This window comes from Equus caballus, chromosome 20 (genome assembly GCF_041296265.1).
Source record: "Equus caballus isolate H_3958 breed thoroughbred chromosome 20, TB-T2T, whole genome shotgun sequence".
NCBI lineage: Eukaryota > Metazoa > Chordata > Mammalia > Perissodactyla > Equidae > Equus > Equus caballus.
Window position 1 is genome coordinate 47,532,297 of NC_091703.1, and position 16,262 is coordinate 47,548,558.

At 43.7% G+C, this 16,262-nt stretch overlaps 1 protein-coding gene across 7 annotated transcripts in view; it reads left to right on the plus strand.

Moving 5' to 3' along the window:
- The window catches only part of RUNX2 (RUNX family transcription factor 2), a 315,448-nt gene that overhangs the window by 103,768 nt on the left and 195,418 nt on the right, over positions 1-16,262 (plus strand). For all 7 annotated transcript variants that reach the window (XM_023624252.2, XM_070244668.1, XM_070244666.1 and 4 more), the window contains one exon: positions 841-945. In XM_023624252.2, coding sequence (XP_023480020.1) covers positions 841-945 — 105 coding nt within the window. The remainder of the gene's footprint in view (positions 1-840; positions 946-16,262) is intronic.

The window sequence follows — 16,262 nt, forward strand, 5'->3', positions numbered from 1 at the left end:
TACCAGACTTCTCCCAGCCCCTCCCCGCCCCCGCCTTTATTCATTACCTTTAGCTCATTAATTTGAAAGATCAGATGTAATATTTTGGTGAAACACACCTTCTGTGAAAAGCAAAAATTCATATTTATATTGGGAGATGTCATGTACATTTAGGAAAAAATAAGTCACTGTCAGGGAGCTATTTCGAGGTTTAACAGCAAGGATGTATGTTAGGGAAGGGGGGTGAGCAGGGAGGAGAAAAACTTTGTTCCAGTAATGATGAAATCATCATACCACAGGCACATTAAGGCCAGGAAAGGAGACACTGGCTCCTGTTAAAATGATTCCCATAAGAACCTTCCTCTTTCATCTTCTTATTGTAGTGCAGTTAAGAAATGAAATGCTAAAGCCATGTGAAATAAATAACATAATCAACAGTGATTTACTATTGTTCTCTCATGGGGTCATGACCTAATCCTAAATAAAGACTTCTAAAATTGTCTGCGCTTGGACGTGTTCCTGATGTTGGAGAAAACTGAAAGGACGAGAACCCTCCTCAAGTGGACCAGAATTTTTGTTTTTCTTACAACTGTTGCTACTGAGCAGCTTTTTTTTTTTTTTGAATTGGAGGCTTGTGTAGCACTGCAATGAAGATGATGATCTTAACACTCAGGGAGTTTAGTAACTTCCCAAAGTGGCCGTCAGAGGGTTTCTCATTTAGAATAAGGGGTCCTGACTCTTGGCTTTGTTTCATCACCTCCTCGTAGATGCTTAAACGCAATTTGGACGTCGATGCTGCTGTATTATCATGAGTACTATCTTTTTATATTCACTGTGGATTTTCCCCTTTTACATCTGCAGGCAAGAGTTTCACCTTGACCATAACTGTCTTCACAAATCCTCCCCAAGTAGCCACCTATCACAGAGCTATTAAAGTTACAGTGGATGGACCCCGGGAACCCAGAAGTAAGTACTTGCCTTCCTATTGGAAACGGTAATAGAGTTTGTGGAGACCCTCTGAGGAATGTATCCCAGATAAGGTAGCCTGTTTTCATGTAAACAGCTTCTTTGCAAAGTTTGCTATCTGCCTGTTTTTATGAGCGACATTTAGTAGAACTTCACAGTTAGTAGAAAGTCAAATTACACTTTTAACCTTTGCCACAAAACTGCTAAGGCCTACATAACTTTGGGAAACGAGTGCATGATTATTCAGTCATTGTAACTGTTTGCTGAGAAATTCTGCTCATCCACTGTACACAATAGACAGGGCAGAACAGACCCATGAGAGCTGAGGAAGAAAACAGTAAACTGAAAAATCTAGAGCTTAGTCAAAAAGCATTTGCGTACGTTTCCCATGGTCTAAGAATGTGTTTTAACTTTTTAACTCGCCCACTCAGTTCCCTTTATAAAGAGCACACTGCTTAATTACAAAGAATTTATTTGCAAATGATAACTTGCTTGATTGTTACAACACTGTTGTTTGGTCATGCTCGAGTAATTGTTATAGGTAGTTTCTTTCAACAGATAGAGTCAAACAGGGTTTAAATCCACCTTGGTTTATTTGTCTGTCTGGACATCCAGAAGGTTTGACCAGCATCAGTTTTTAGGTAGTGCACATAATCCATTTGGGATAATATGCATTTTCCTCCTAAATCTAAGTTGAAACAGGTTTGCTTTCTCCCCCAAAACTGATTTGAACAAACTTGGCATAGCAATTTAAATGTATTTAAAGCAGTTTAAATTGTATTTAGCAATTTAAACATATCTAGAGATTAAAGATTATTTGATATATACAACATTAAAAGTTCTGTGCCCGTGGAAACATCACATAGAACTCTGCCTTTGATGAGTGAATACATTGGAGTCCCAGCCATTGTGTTTAGAGAGTTTAATTTGGTTTGTGGTGGAGGTACAGCTGGCAGAAATATTTGTTATGTAACGATACACCTGCCTAGACAGTGAGAGTGGCATGTCTTTTCTTCCCTTAAAACTGAGAGAAAAGGGCTGGTAAAGTTTTGCCTCTCCGCCAGTAGCATGTCTTTTAGCAGTGGGAACACACTGTGCCTTCCGTTCCTCTTGTGGCTGTCTCTTTTCACAAAGGCTGATTGCTTGCCTGAACTAGGGAGGTTTCCTGTCTCTGAAGCCAGTCTTTGAGGTTTTTCTTTTCTCCTCCTTTCACGTATATGGTGTTCTTCTAGGTTCACGGTGTTGGGTCAGTGCTGTCCCTGTCTGTTCAGTTTGAGAATGTCCCATTAGGTGGTTGCCATGCACGTGTCTCAGGTTGTCCCAAGTCCCTGGTCATAAGGGCCAGTGGTTAGGCAGTGCAGATGAACAGAACAGAACAGGGCTGTCTTGCCTGGTTCGGGGCTTTGTCTGACTTTTCTGGACTACCATCAATCAGAGATGATGCCTTGTGACGGAAGACACCTTCTAACATTTTATCTAATTAACCCTTGAGTTACTGAAAAGGCAGGATCGTAGTCTTTTAACATTTAGCACTACTAATAAGTATCTTTTAAAGATGTTTCCTGCTGATCTCAGCTGCTTTTCTCAGTTCTTGGAAACACCATGATCGTGTATGTGCATGTCTGTGTGTCTAAGTGTGTGTATGTGTCCATCCACTCAAGAGTTGATGCTCAAAAGTTGATGGTTGGGAGAGGAAGCAGGAAAGGATGGGTGCTGCCCCATTCTGAAAGATGTGACGAAAGCTGAGGTAGCTTTGGGAAAGTCACCGCTCTTTCAAGGGAGGGTAGCATTATCTGATTCCCAAGGGGTTGTTGGCAGAATCAATTAGTTGATAGGCACACTGCCCTAAAAGCAGAGAAGGGCTTTGAAAGCAATGAGAGTTAGGGGGAAAGGGGGGAGACGGTATGTGTGTGACCTGAGTTCAGGCTTTGGGTGCTGCTGAGGATGCTGCGGGTGGGAGGGGGAAGCAGATAGAGATCTCAAGTGGCAGACCACTGCCCTAGATCAGCCTGAGTGACATTTCTTGTGAACCAAAAATATCTGTGAAAACGTGATGTCATTTCTCTGACATCATGAAGTAACTTAACCAAACTCAGTGTCTGGATATAACCTGGACTGTCTGCACTGGATTATTTCCTTCTGCCCTGCTCTTGGCCATCCTGGGCATTGAGTATTTGTAGAATAGCACTCTTCTCAATATTATTCTTTAATTTTGAGACCCCTATGTGTGGATAGTGCCCAGGATTTTGTTTTCTTCAATTGTGTGAGCATAATAGGATTTTGATTGATTGCTGTAGAGATATTGTTAAATGGAGAATCCTCTAGAACGTGGGTTGGCAAGCTTTTTCTGTGAAGTGCCAGAGAGTTGATAATTTCAACTCTATGGGCCATGTGATCTCTGTCACAAGTACTCACCTCTGCCATTGTAGCTCAAAAACAGCCTTAGCCAATACATAAATCAGTGGTTGCAGCTGTGTTTCAGTAAAACTTTATTTACAAAAACCCTGGGTTTTTGGTGGGTTAGACTTGGCACACAAGTCATAGTTTGCCAACCCTTGCTCTAGATTTCCAAGTGGCTTATTTTGTCAACCGTTAACAGAGAGGGCTTTAGAAAAAGACTTTCTTGAGGGGAGGAAAAAAACAATTAATGCAATTCTTTTAGCCCTCTCTCTCACAAAATTATAATTCTTTAAATAGTGGTTGTCCTGGAAATAGTATACATCTGTTTATCTCTGTAATGATTTGATGGAGTTGAGGATTTTGGACTATTGATTCCTGTTAATAGAATTTCACTCATTCTTCTAAACATCAGAGAGTATATTGGAAAGGCTACTTCTGGTAGATCAGCTGTTTGAACAAGGACGAGTTCTGGGTTAACTGGTTGAGTCTTTTATTCAGCATAGCATCGTGATTAAGGCTGTGGGCTTAGGTGTCAGACTGTCTGGATTGAAATCCCAGCTCCACCATTTACTAGTTGTGTGATGGTAGGCAAGTTACTGAACTTCTCTTTGCCTCGGTTTCCTCATCTGTTAAAGTGAGAATAATAATAATAGTATCTTCCTCATCAGTTGCTGCAAAGATGTTAAATGATGTAACGTATGTAAAATGCACGGCACAGTTACTGTCATGTAGTAAGTGCTCATTAAGCATTAGCTCTTATTACGTCAGTTTCCTCCAGTGTCAGAATTTGCTGTAGCGTTTTGCTTATAGTAGGTTTCCAGGAAATAGATATCATCTCGATTCCGTTCTCTAGTGTGTTATTTTTTTTCCTTGCTGATGGCTTTACTAATTTCTGCTCATTAGCAAATGACACTAATAAGGGTTATAAATTGTGCCTTGAGTAGGTATTCATGCTCCCTGGGGACAGCTGTGCAGAATTGATGATAAACACAGTTTGTTTGCAGCAAAGTCCAGGAGAGTATGCTATGGCACTTTAGTCCTTTTCAGAGGCCCTGCTTATCAACACATCTCCCCAAACTTGCTTTTCACTCAGAAATCAGAAAGAGTTCGTCCTTCTATGTTTTCTGTCTCTGGCAGCTGAACCGGTGCTGTCACTTCACAAACAACTTCTTTTCTTAATATACACATCTGGCGTTGGCAGTTGGACTAACTTCATAAGAGCACATGATCATCACTCATTACAAGATTAAAAAGTACCCCATGGCATCATTGATGTTTTTTAACTTTGATCTTTTGCAGTTGTGACTCATCTCAGTTATAAAACTTCCCTTTAAAGGAACGTAGCCGAGGACTTATTAGAACCTTCATCTTAAGTAGCGTAAACATGAAAACGGTGCACATCTTTACAAAATGCCATTTATTTTCTTTGCCAGCTTATCATTTAAAGACATGACATCATACTTAAGATCCCAAATTTGTCAGTCTTGTGTTTAGGCAAGGCGTTTTGACATTCTATTGGCAAGTTAGCTTTGAATAACGACTGCCGTGTGTGTGCCAGCAGAAGTCGGTGGAGTAGCAGCAGCAACTGTAATGCATTTGGATACCTAACTCTTTTAAATCTCCGTTTCTATTAGGATCCTTTGTTCCATTTATGTACTTGGTTCCAGCTGCAGTCTCATTTGAAGAGTTTCTACAGGAAGGTGAAAACTTGGTTAGCAACATCATATTCTATTGTAGTGGTTCTGAGTTAGGGAGGAGGATGGATGAAAAAGGTATTTTTGGCTGTCCAGAGGATGGAAAAAGGAAATCACCTCACATGGTCTGAATCCTTTTAATCCTCTTGCCGCCTTTTCTGTTTTCTATTGCTAAATAACAAACCATCCCAAAACATAATGGTTTGAAACAGCAACCAGTTTAATATTACTCACAATTCCGTGTGTCGACTGGGCTTCATCTGGGTGGGTTTTCTGTGGTCTTGCTTGGGGTCTTTCATGTGGCTGCAGTAAGATGGGGGCTGGTGCTATAGAACATCCCTGATGGCTCCATTCATATGTCTGGTGCCTTGGCCAGATGACTGGACATTTGGGCTCGGCTGGAATGATGGGGCAGTGGAGCTTTTCTCTCTCGCCATGTAGTTCTAGAGCCTCTCTCCTTGTCCACATGGCCTCTCCAATTAGGTCTCTCCAGCAGAGTCTGGCTTCTTACATGGCAGCTCAGGCCTCCCTAATGTGCAAAAGTGGGAGCTTTCAGGCCTTCTTAACACTTCTTAAGGCTCAGAACTGGCATAGAGTTAACTTCCTCCACATTTTGTTGGTTAAAGCAAGATACAGGTACAGCCTGGATTCAAGGGGAAGAAACCCCACAAAGATGTGAATGATGGGGGCAGTGGTTCTTTGGACCACCAATACCTTCAGCTTTCAGAAGGGCTTGGATGGTAAATGTCATCGTTGCAACAGGAGAAATAATTTTTTTGAGTGTCATCTTCTGAAGGTCTCTTGATTTTTTAATCTGGGGGACATTTAAAGTTCTACAAGGTGACTCCAAGTTTCACTTATTGTAGCTTCATTCCGAATTGAACAAATTTGGTAATTATCAGATGAATTAAGGGCGGGTGCTGCCTTGTGGCGCTTGGCATCAGCAGGTCAGTATGAAGCTGACACAGATCAATACTTGTATGAGAGAAGAAATTAGATGTTTGAACAGAAAGAGGTTGTTAGCCTTGCCTGGCTACTTGGCACATCTGTAGCAGAAGTACCTTATAAATCGTCAAATGGACAAGCCTGGTTTTATACTTTATATCACCCACCTTTGAAGATGCTCGCTTGCCAGCACACCTGCAGACCTGACAGCGAACACGCATGAGTGGGTTTCTAAGAGTTTTTGTGTGTTGTGCCCCAGGGAAGCAAGTCCTAGTTACTCTCAAGGAGGGACCAGAGCCATCCTCTGTATCCTTACCACTGGGACACTGCTGTTCACGGGGACCAGCTACCTGTCCTGACCTCGCGGGAGAAGGGGGAAGCTCTGCCCTCTTTCCCGGTGGTCCAGCTCCTTCCTGCAGGCTTAGAGCTCATGCGGCGGCCCCTCTCGGGCTCCGTTGGTGACGTCAGTAGGGCCTGCCACTCAGGTGAGGGAGAGGCTCTGGAAGGGCAGGAAATGTCTGGGCTGCTAGGACCCCGTAGCACCTGGGTCCCTCGGCTTCTTAGGCTCAGGTCCTGCAGCCAAACTGTTTTCTTCCCGTTTGCTCGTCCTCACCTGTGCCCAATTCGTCAACAAGTTTTTAATTCTCCAGAGGACATTTGATTAGTCCGTATTCTTGAGGTGCTTCCAGCTGCAGAAGTTTTACCTGAACAAACTTTAGGTGGCAGGCTTAAGCCAAACCGGGTGGTCTGGACAGGGCCTCGTCTCATGTTCCTCTTGTGCTGTTCCACCGAGTTCTGAGATGGTTTTCCAGCCCGGGAAGGGGGGAGAGAATGGAGGGCTGGGCATTTTCTCTTCCTCATTCCAGGTGATGTCCGTGGCAGCTCTCATTTGTCTTCCCCTCCTCTTCATCCCAGTTGGGTGAAGGAGTAGGCTTTCTGTGAAGGCTGGCCCACGACCTTTGCTTGTTTATCAGTGGTGGGTGCTTATTCAGAGGTTGATCATGTGTGAAAGAAGGTGGGAGACATGTGAAATGTGTTGCATGGAGGGTTAGGAGAAGAATGTTTAAAGGTTATTTGATACCTCTGGACACAGTTCTTGCGTTCACATGCTTGCTGTCTACGAAGACAATTTGAGAAAACCTTGACAGGCCTTGTACCATACTCCTGGTGCCACATGCCTGAATTTTAGTCCTTAGTGCAAAGCATTAGGAGAAAAGCCTTTGACTCTCATGCTTCCCCCTGGTTCTCAACCATCTCTGAAGCGCTCAAGGAATAGAGGTTATGTGTAAATGCCATGTTTTGCTCTTTACAAGTCAGCAAATACAAGCAGCAGTTCGGTTGTCATAAATATTAATCATTTGGTCAGTAGCATATAAGACATTGTTGAAAATCTTTGACTTAAGAGAATAGTAACAGTTAAAAAAACTTCCGTTTTTCTCTTTTCTTTGAGGAGGATGGAAGAGGTGGGGAGTCAGAAGTGCTGGTGGAGGTTGTGTCTGGTGGCTGGTGGAATGTGCTCTTGAGAAGAGCAGTTTTAAATCTCTTTCAGTACGTTTTTTTTTTGTTGACTGCCTGTCAGGAGCTGGGAAGATGGCCAAGAAGGAAATGACACATCGAGAGGCATTTTGTGTTGTGCAACATTCTGTGGAACTGATGCAAGGATATATGGCCTGTTTACACATTCCTTCGCTAGCAGACTGCATGGCAGTAATTTAATTCAGCAGCACATGGCATGCTGCAGCAAGGAGCTATGGCCTTAACATCCTTTCACGGCAAATTATCACAGCCGTTAAAACATGCTCGTGTCCCTCCTTCGCAGTCTCCCCTGCCTTCCCCGTTCTGAATGTGCTTTCTCATTGTATCGGACTTGTGTTAACAAGGAGCTGTGGCTTTCACAATAAGAGCGCGTTTTCCACATGCATATGTTCCAGTTGATATATTTACTTCCAACTAAATATAGCATGGCAGGTTTTCAAGTGATATGTATTCTAAAAACACACATATACTCGATCCAAATGTGTCAGTAGTTTGTGTCTTGGTGGAGTCAGAAATCACTCATTCTTTAAACAGTCAGGGACTTGAGAAAGAGATTTGTTTTTCGGTTTTATAAAAAAATGAATTTTCCTTCCCAAGAGAGAGAATTCCTGATAGATCACTGAACTGCTATTTTGTTTGTACTGTGGTACTTTCTTCAGGGATGGCTGGACCAGAGGAGAATAGGATGTACTTAAAAATAACAGAGAAAAAAGATTCAGTGTGTTGCTCTTCAGATCCGTACTTGTCCCTACCTAGCATATTTATGGGATATGTTTATGATGTCACCTAAAGCGCGTCTTTGGTCTTCACCTAGAATCTTAAAAGTTTTCATTTAGCTGGGTGTGGAAAATAATTGCTCATGTTTTTCAAGTAACTTTTGGAAGTTCAGTGGATGCATAAAAGCCACGTAGACTTACAGTATTAATTCAAGGGCATATGCGGCAGTTCAAGTAGGAGACTGTATTTGGGCTGTGGTGCTTAAGTAGCAAAAGAAGGGCTCGCTGTTCCTCTCTTGATTTCTCTGCTACTGTGCACTGGGGGCTAAAATCTATTTGCTGGTAGACAAAAGCACTTCACTAAAATTCAGGATTAAGGCTTCAATCCAAACACCTCTGGAAAAGGTAACTCAGACTTAAATTCCTATTAACATAAAAATAAATGATCTAGAATCCTTTATTGGGCACAGTTTTGGACAGATAAAGGGAGAATGATCAATGAAGTCCTGGGTCCTAGAAAGTAAACAGCGAGGCAGCTGCCGGCAGGGCCCCGAGGCCTTGAAGGCCGTCACTGCCCACTTCGAGCCTTGCAGTTTGGCTGCGGCTCAGCCATTGCAGTGCGGCCTCCCGATGATCATCAGGTCTGGGGTACTGTGAAGAGTGCAGGGTTCTATAATTTGAAAGAGCAAGTTTTTGGTTTTCATATTTCCCCCTTTTGCGACTATTTCCCTCTTACAGAATATTTCTTATTCCATTTTGTTCTAGATATGTGCTAGCTTCCCTCCTCTCTTGGTTTGGAAATTTTCATTTAATTTCTTTACTCTCTTAGTAGTTATCCTTACCGTTTTAACGTGTATATCTAACGTGTATGTTTGTCTTATTAGAATTTTATAAGAACTTTATAATACTTTAAGATAAGAACTTTAGCTTACTTTAGGCGGCAGTCGCCCCCTCTCTTATAATGTGGTTGTCTGATATTCTTATCTTTGTTTTATACTCCCTGGATTAGTCGTTATCAGTGTTTAAACTGTTTGTTTTATGTTTACGTATGTGTTTATCGATTTATTTGCTCACCGCTCCTTCTCGCGCCTCAGCTCTTCCTTCTGAGTCCAGTTTCGTTTTTCTTGATGTAGATCCTTTGGTACCTCCTTCAGTGAGAACCCCTTAGCGGAAAACTCTCCGTTTTTGTTCCTAAAAGTGTCAGCAGTTGTGTACACTGGCCGCCAACGTGACACGATCCGAGAGGCACGCTGCAGAAAGTCTGTCTACTCTGAGCGCCAGAGAGCACGCGACGAGTCCTTCCTCTGCGCTAGGACTGTCAGGCCGTTATTGTCGGGTTAGTTGGAGTCGCATTTAAGAGAATGACATACAGGACAGATATGTTTTCCTGGAAGATGGATGAGGGGAAATGGGTCTAAGCGCCTTTCACCATGGGGAGCTCTGAAGAGTCTCGGGCCAGTGGGTAGAGAGGAGGTGGGAAGGAATGTTCCTGCAGAGGGGGAGAAGCCAGGGAAAGGGGCGTGCAGGGAGAGGAAATGAAATCCCCCACTTCACCATTTTGCCTTGGGCAGGCAGGGCCTATGGTGCTTTGGAACTTTCTATCCAAATTTCTGTGAAAGAATGCCATCATTACATCTGATCCTCAAAGGTCTCCTGGCTGTTGCTCATTGAACAGCTGGAGCAGCATTTCTTAGATATTAGTGTCTACACATTATCCGTCATTTTAATGAGAGTACAGGACTCAGGACCAAAAGATGCTTCTTTTATATGGTAAATGAATTGTTGAATGAAGTAGAGGGAAGAAAATAGATGCACAGACTGGAGGAGCGTGATTTAAGAGAGCCAGGAGACCATGATCCGGGTTTGAACTGTCGCCAGGCCAAGTGGATGGGGTGAGTCCAGTGCTGGCTCTGCACGGCTCTCGTTGGAGTCTTGCGGGAAGGGGCTGGTGGGGAAGAGCTCAGCTGGCACTGCAGCGCGCTGGTGCGGGAAGAGGCTGGTGGGGAAGAGGTCAGCTGGCACTGCAGCGTGCTGGTGCGGGAAGGGGCTGGTGGGGAAGAGGTCAGCTGGCACTGCAGTGCGCTGGTGCTTCCTGCCTTTGCGTTAACCCTGGATGCATGTCTACCGTCTGCGTGCGACACGCATCTTCTCATTCTTTACCTTCGGGGCACTAGTTTTCACGAGACACCGCTTGGTGAAAGTGCTAGTGTGTGTTTTGGCTGGGCAGTGCTCAGGATAATTTAACCTGGGCTCTCTGCCTCCTTAGGGTCGGGCCTGGAAATCCTTAGTAGGAAAATACGGGCCCTTCAGGTTGATTATGAAGGTACCGAAACACAGGCTGTTAGACCAGCAGTGAGGAGAAATGGAGATGTGTGAAAAACAGGGGTGAGGGTGAGGTCTGCTTACTAATTCAAGAGCTTTGGTTTCTGTTTCACCTCCTCACCATTCACTCTATCGCACAGAAAACCAGGTTACGGTGTTTTTTGTTCCATGAGGGCTGTTTCAGAGGAGGGACTTCATCTGTAGCTTGTCTGTGTTATGATGTGGGCTCAGTGAAGGTTTAGGGAATTGAGGGCTTGCAAATCCCTCTTCTGAGAGCACCTCCTTCGCGAGCCTGAGCAAATCACCAAACTTCTCTCCAGTTCAGCGTCTTCATCTTTTAAATGGAAATAGACATGAAGACAACTTCAGAGTAGCTGGGAGTAACTCCTGAGGAATGATCATAAAGTACTTGGCACACACGAAGGGCAACTTAAATACCAAATAGTAATTATGTAGCGCCTTTCTGCCAAGGAGTTCCAAACACTTAGACATTACCTCACTAATTCTCTTTACATCCCTTTGAGGGATACATTATGCATTTTACAGGTAGGTAAACTGAGGCATGGGCATTTGAAAACTCATTTGCTCTGTGTCACTCTGCAAGTCAGCAGATGATTTATGGACGTGGGCAAGGAGCCCAGGTCTCTTCCTGTTCAGTTATTCACTTTTAAGACTCCCTGCTGCTTTGTCATTAAAATTGTAGAAGCTTCTGGTGTCGGGCCCAGGGTATTCTTGGTTGATTTTATGGAGTAGCGTTTCCTAAGAAGCAAGCCAACGAGGCAGTAGGTTTGCTGTAGTAAATAAGTCCCAAGGTATAAGGCCTCCCACACAGAAGGCATATATATATGTGTGTGTTTGTTGACTGAGTCTTGAATTCATTAAGATGAAAGTTTAACAAAGCTGAGAACACTCAATTTTGTGAGATGAAAATAGGCTAAGTTAACCCTCAGTAGAATCTCACTTTGAATACCAGTGAAAAAAAGTTAGCACTTGAATAAAAAGTTAACTTTAAAAAAAATTACGTAAGTAGAAGACATAGACAAGTACATGGTAGAAAAATCGGAGAATAAAAATGAATCAAAAGAAGAAAATGAAAAATGTCAATCTCGTCTCCAAAGATTACCACTCCTAATGTTTTGATGTGTCATCCCCTGAATGTTTTCCTGATAACGCTGGTACTTTTGGGCAGGTGATGGTGGTGAGGGAATACCCTCAGGACAGTGGTGGGTTGCTACAAGTGGCATGACTGTGTTGAAGCTGGAAGGAGAGAGAATAACTGGAAATGAGATGAATTGCTTTAAGGAGCAGGACCAAGACCAGGGCCCTGACGACAGTTTCCAGTTAATGTCTTGGAAGAGGCAGCAGCTGTCTCTGTGATGGGGAGAGCTGGCCTTGTCTGGATGGTTAAGGGAAGATGGATCTGAGAAGGACCCCTTTCTCCCACGGCCCTGTCCCACTACTAAAAACACCGTCCCCCTTTATGATAGCTGATGGAGTCTTTTTTATGACAACTAGAGGTATGCTTTAAAATGTAAATGTTTCTGGCAGTGGGGACATTTATTCACTCAAAAATTATTTTTGAGCGTGTACAGTTAGCCAGGTGCCAAACACACAAAGCAAAGCAGACACGATCCCCGCCTTTGAGGAGCCTACATTCTGTGGGGAAGACAGACGAGAAACGAGTAAACGAATATTTATCTATAATTGCGTCTAATTGCAAATTGTGATAAGTGCTATAAAGGGAGCTGATTAAGTGATACAGAATAATGGGACACTGGGGTCAAATGGGAACCTAGTCTAGAGTGAGCAGGGAGGGCCTCTTTGAGGCGATAACGTTAGAGCAGAGACCTGAAGCCAGCTCTGGGAGGAATGGGGAAGAGGCTTCAGGGCACACAGTGTGCAAAGCCCTGCACCTCATCAGTGTCAGAATCTAACAGCTGATTTTGATAGAAGACGGGGCATTGGGAATGCCTAAATGGTTAGGACGAGGGTGCAGAAAGAGTTGACTAGAATCACACACCCCAAAGTTGCCTGTTTTATAATCCTCCCCAAGCCTGGTGTGGCATAAGTTGAGGAGCACAGAAGGACTCTCCATGTGCATCCCCACCGGCCCCAAACCTCTCTTCTGTGATTCTCACCAACGTGTCTGAGGTTCTTCTTTGAGTCGAGGCCTGGAGGACAGGCCCTTCATAGATGTTATCTGCTGAGGATAACACATTTTAAGACAGTTTTGGTTAACAACTTGGTTTTAATAAGTGGGTCCGATCAGATTAGCTAGATACTCATTTTATAACAGGCTAATTTAGGGAAAGTGGGTTGAGAAAGACCTTGATGAGCTCTGGTGAGGAAGACTGAGTGGGAGTAGGTGGAGGGGAATGACTCCTCCCAGGCCGGCGCTCAGGAAGAACACTGGGTCCCGAGGAGCATGCTTTTCTTAGAGAAGGAGCCAGGTTCGTACTACAGATGACCCCCAACAAAGCAGCGGGTTACCTATTTGAGTGGATTCTCTGGATTGTGTGTAATACACTAAAGTCTTGGGCTTCCATGGACAATGAGAAGCAATTCCAAAGGTGAGCTGGGTTTCAAAACATAAGAGCAACATGGAAAACTTAAGAATGTTTAGCAGAAAGCATTGATGATGATTAAAGGATTGTAAAATTGAACCTATAAGGATAGGTTGAAAGAGTTGGGATTATTTAGCTTCAAGAAGAGGAGACTGAAAAATGACTTAATAACAGACTTCAAAATTATGAGGAGTTATTAAGCTGGGTATGGTGACCAGCTGTTTTGTTTCTGGTACAGAGAAAGGTTAGGTTTTAACTGAAGCATGACAGATTTAGGTTAGATTTAAAGAAGAACTTCTTGACTATAAGAATTGTTAAACAGAACGGGTTAGTGAAGGCTGAGGATTTGACTGGAGGGCTTTTCGTTCAAATCCCTTCCATCTTAACAATTCTCTGTGTGTTTATGAAGTGCAACAAAGCACCACCTTTCTGCTTTTAAAATCAAAGGCATGATTTCTGTTTCCCATTATAATTCTGAAGCTCAGAGTCACAGAGGTTTGTAGACATAAATGATGAGGGTAATTTGTCTTGCTTCAATGGCCATTAGAATCTTTAATTGAGAAAAATATGACCAAAAAGAGGAACAGATCTGCCACATGGTCAAAAAATGGTTATTGATAATCAGAATAGATGCGTTAAGAATTGGGGGCTGCGTGAGGGTGATACTGGAACAATAAGTTAGAAAAACCCAGGTTTATTTGCCTTGAATATGCCAGATACAAAAGGTAGGGTTTTATGAAGTTGATTCGTTTTTCTCTGTTCCCTCCCTCCTGGGAGAAATTAAAAACATTTCCAGGTGACACCAAAGTTCATGGAACCTGGAGCTTGAGAGATGCAATCCAAAACTCACGCTCAAGGAATTTGTCGGCACAGAGAAGGAAGGAGAGAGGAAATAGGCAGGATTTCTTTCTGAAAACACAAAGCTTCATGCATTTAAAAGCTGGCAGAGCAGCCAAGAAGTCGAGCAGAGGAGATCGGAGAAGGCTGGCTGATTATGCCATTCCTGGGTTAACCTTTCTCAGGGAAGCCAAGTGTCAGAGTCTTTATTTTTAAATTTATTCTTGCATCCACTCTATTGCTTATTAACCACCTGTCGGAGCAACTTTTGTAAGGCTAAATTAGTACACCTGCAGGTGGCTGACTTCAAGCCCTCGTGCCAGCTCGCCCATGAAACGGTGAAACACAAAGGACGCGCACACGTGTAATGTTCGCAGATGAGTCCCGCGTTTTGAACTAAGTGGTTGTAATTTTCTCCGAAGGAAGAAAATAATCAAAGAGACTGAAGAAACAGACTTTGAAACAGGTGACACGACCGGGAAGAAGGCTAAGTGGGTGTGGTGCTAAGCTAGGGGAAGGAAAAATACTCAGAAAACATATTTTTCTTTCCTCCAAAAATAACTCGGGTTCCTTGGTTCATTAAGCGCATTCAGACCCTTGGGCCGCTCCACGTTACCTTTCCAGAGCATCATCACCCTCCGAGAGCCGCCCGCAGCCCACAGTTGGGTCAGAAGTCACAACCCACTTCCTCTCACTGGCCTCCTTTCTTCCTTGTCTGTGATGTTTTCATAGTGGCCTTGGCACTTTGGACCTTTATTTAGTTATTTTCATGATTTCTACATTTGGGTCTTCCCCTCTCCTGCCCCGATAATTTATTTTCAAAACCCCTTCCAAGGATTCTCGAAAACTATCGCTGCCCTTTCCATAGGAAAGGGTGACCTAAAGGGGATCAGTGGCCCTTCTTCTCTGCTCTTGAGGCCAAGAAATTGACGCTGGGAAGGAAAACCAACCGACAAGAGGTGTGGTTTTCTCCTCTTATGAAAAGGAGCCTTTTTCTGAATACTTTGTTACAGGAAAAGTCTCTTCGTTACACATATGTGGACAGTGGAAGGGCATTTGTTCCTTATTTTCTATAATACCTTTGAAATGCTGCGACCTGAGGCTGGCTTTGTTTCCCTGAGGAATAAGCTGTGAAATTGACCACATACTGACTTATCGGGAGTAATGGAAGACCCTTTGGTGCACCCACAAAAGCTGTTCTTCCCTGAGCTGCTCTCTTCCTTGAGGATTTCAGTTGAGACTGGTGAGCCAGCCTCCCTCTCCTTTAGAGAAGCTGTGAAGGAGACAGAGTGAGTGCTGTCAGTGATCAGGGCTTTAGAGAAGGTTGGACACCTGGCTGTGACATAGGCATGGACACAGGCATAATGGAGAAGGACAGAGGTCTTTATAAAGGTCCTAAGATTCAAAGGAAGCAAAACTGGATGATTTGGATAGCGTGTCAGTGGCAGGTGCTGCGCTTGATCACTTCTCAGGGGATTCCCACACGGACTCTCTTTGGGGATTTTTGTGTGTGTGTGTGTGTGTGAGGAAGATTGGCTCTGAGCTAACATCAGTTGCCTATCCTCCTCTTTTTGCTGAGTAAGATTGGCCCTGAGCTAACATCTGTGCCCATCTTCCTCTCTTTTATATGTGGGGCGCCTGCCACAGCATGGCTTGATGAGCTGTATGCATGTCTGCACCTGGGATTCGAACCAGCGAACCCTGGGCCGCCGAAGCAGAGTGTGCGAACTTAACCACTACGTCACCAGGCTGGCCCCTCTCCTTGAGTATTTTTAGAACTCTACGTTGGTGGCACCAGTCAGACATAGCAAGGAAATTGGCTGAGGTCAGGGATGCAGGAATTTTTGGATTCTGGAATTAGGAAAGCATAAATGGACCAAAATGTAGGCTAGATGCCCATTTTATTATTTACAGAGCGTATTTTTGCCCCTTTTTAATATATGATATATTGGTTCTATATATCGTGAGACCTGACGGCAGCATTTCTTCATAGAGCCGAGTAGCTGGAGTAATCCAAGAAGGAGAGGAGCCTTTTCCCTGGGGTTCCGTGCAGGCTGTCTAGGGGCTGTGCTGAGGATGCAGTTTGATTCCAGTTAATTTGTCACATACTAGCCCAGTGGCGGCACACGAATAGAAGTTGGTTAATATGAAGAACTTTATGAGATGTAACAGCACTGGACATCCATTGGTACTGAGGGTCAGCCCTCTGTCATCAGTGACAGCTCAGGAGAAGCCCTTATGTGGTGTGCAGTCGCCACTTCTTCACTCTCTTTTTTTAGGAGAACTGAAATATAAGTAAATAA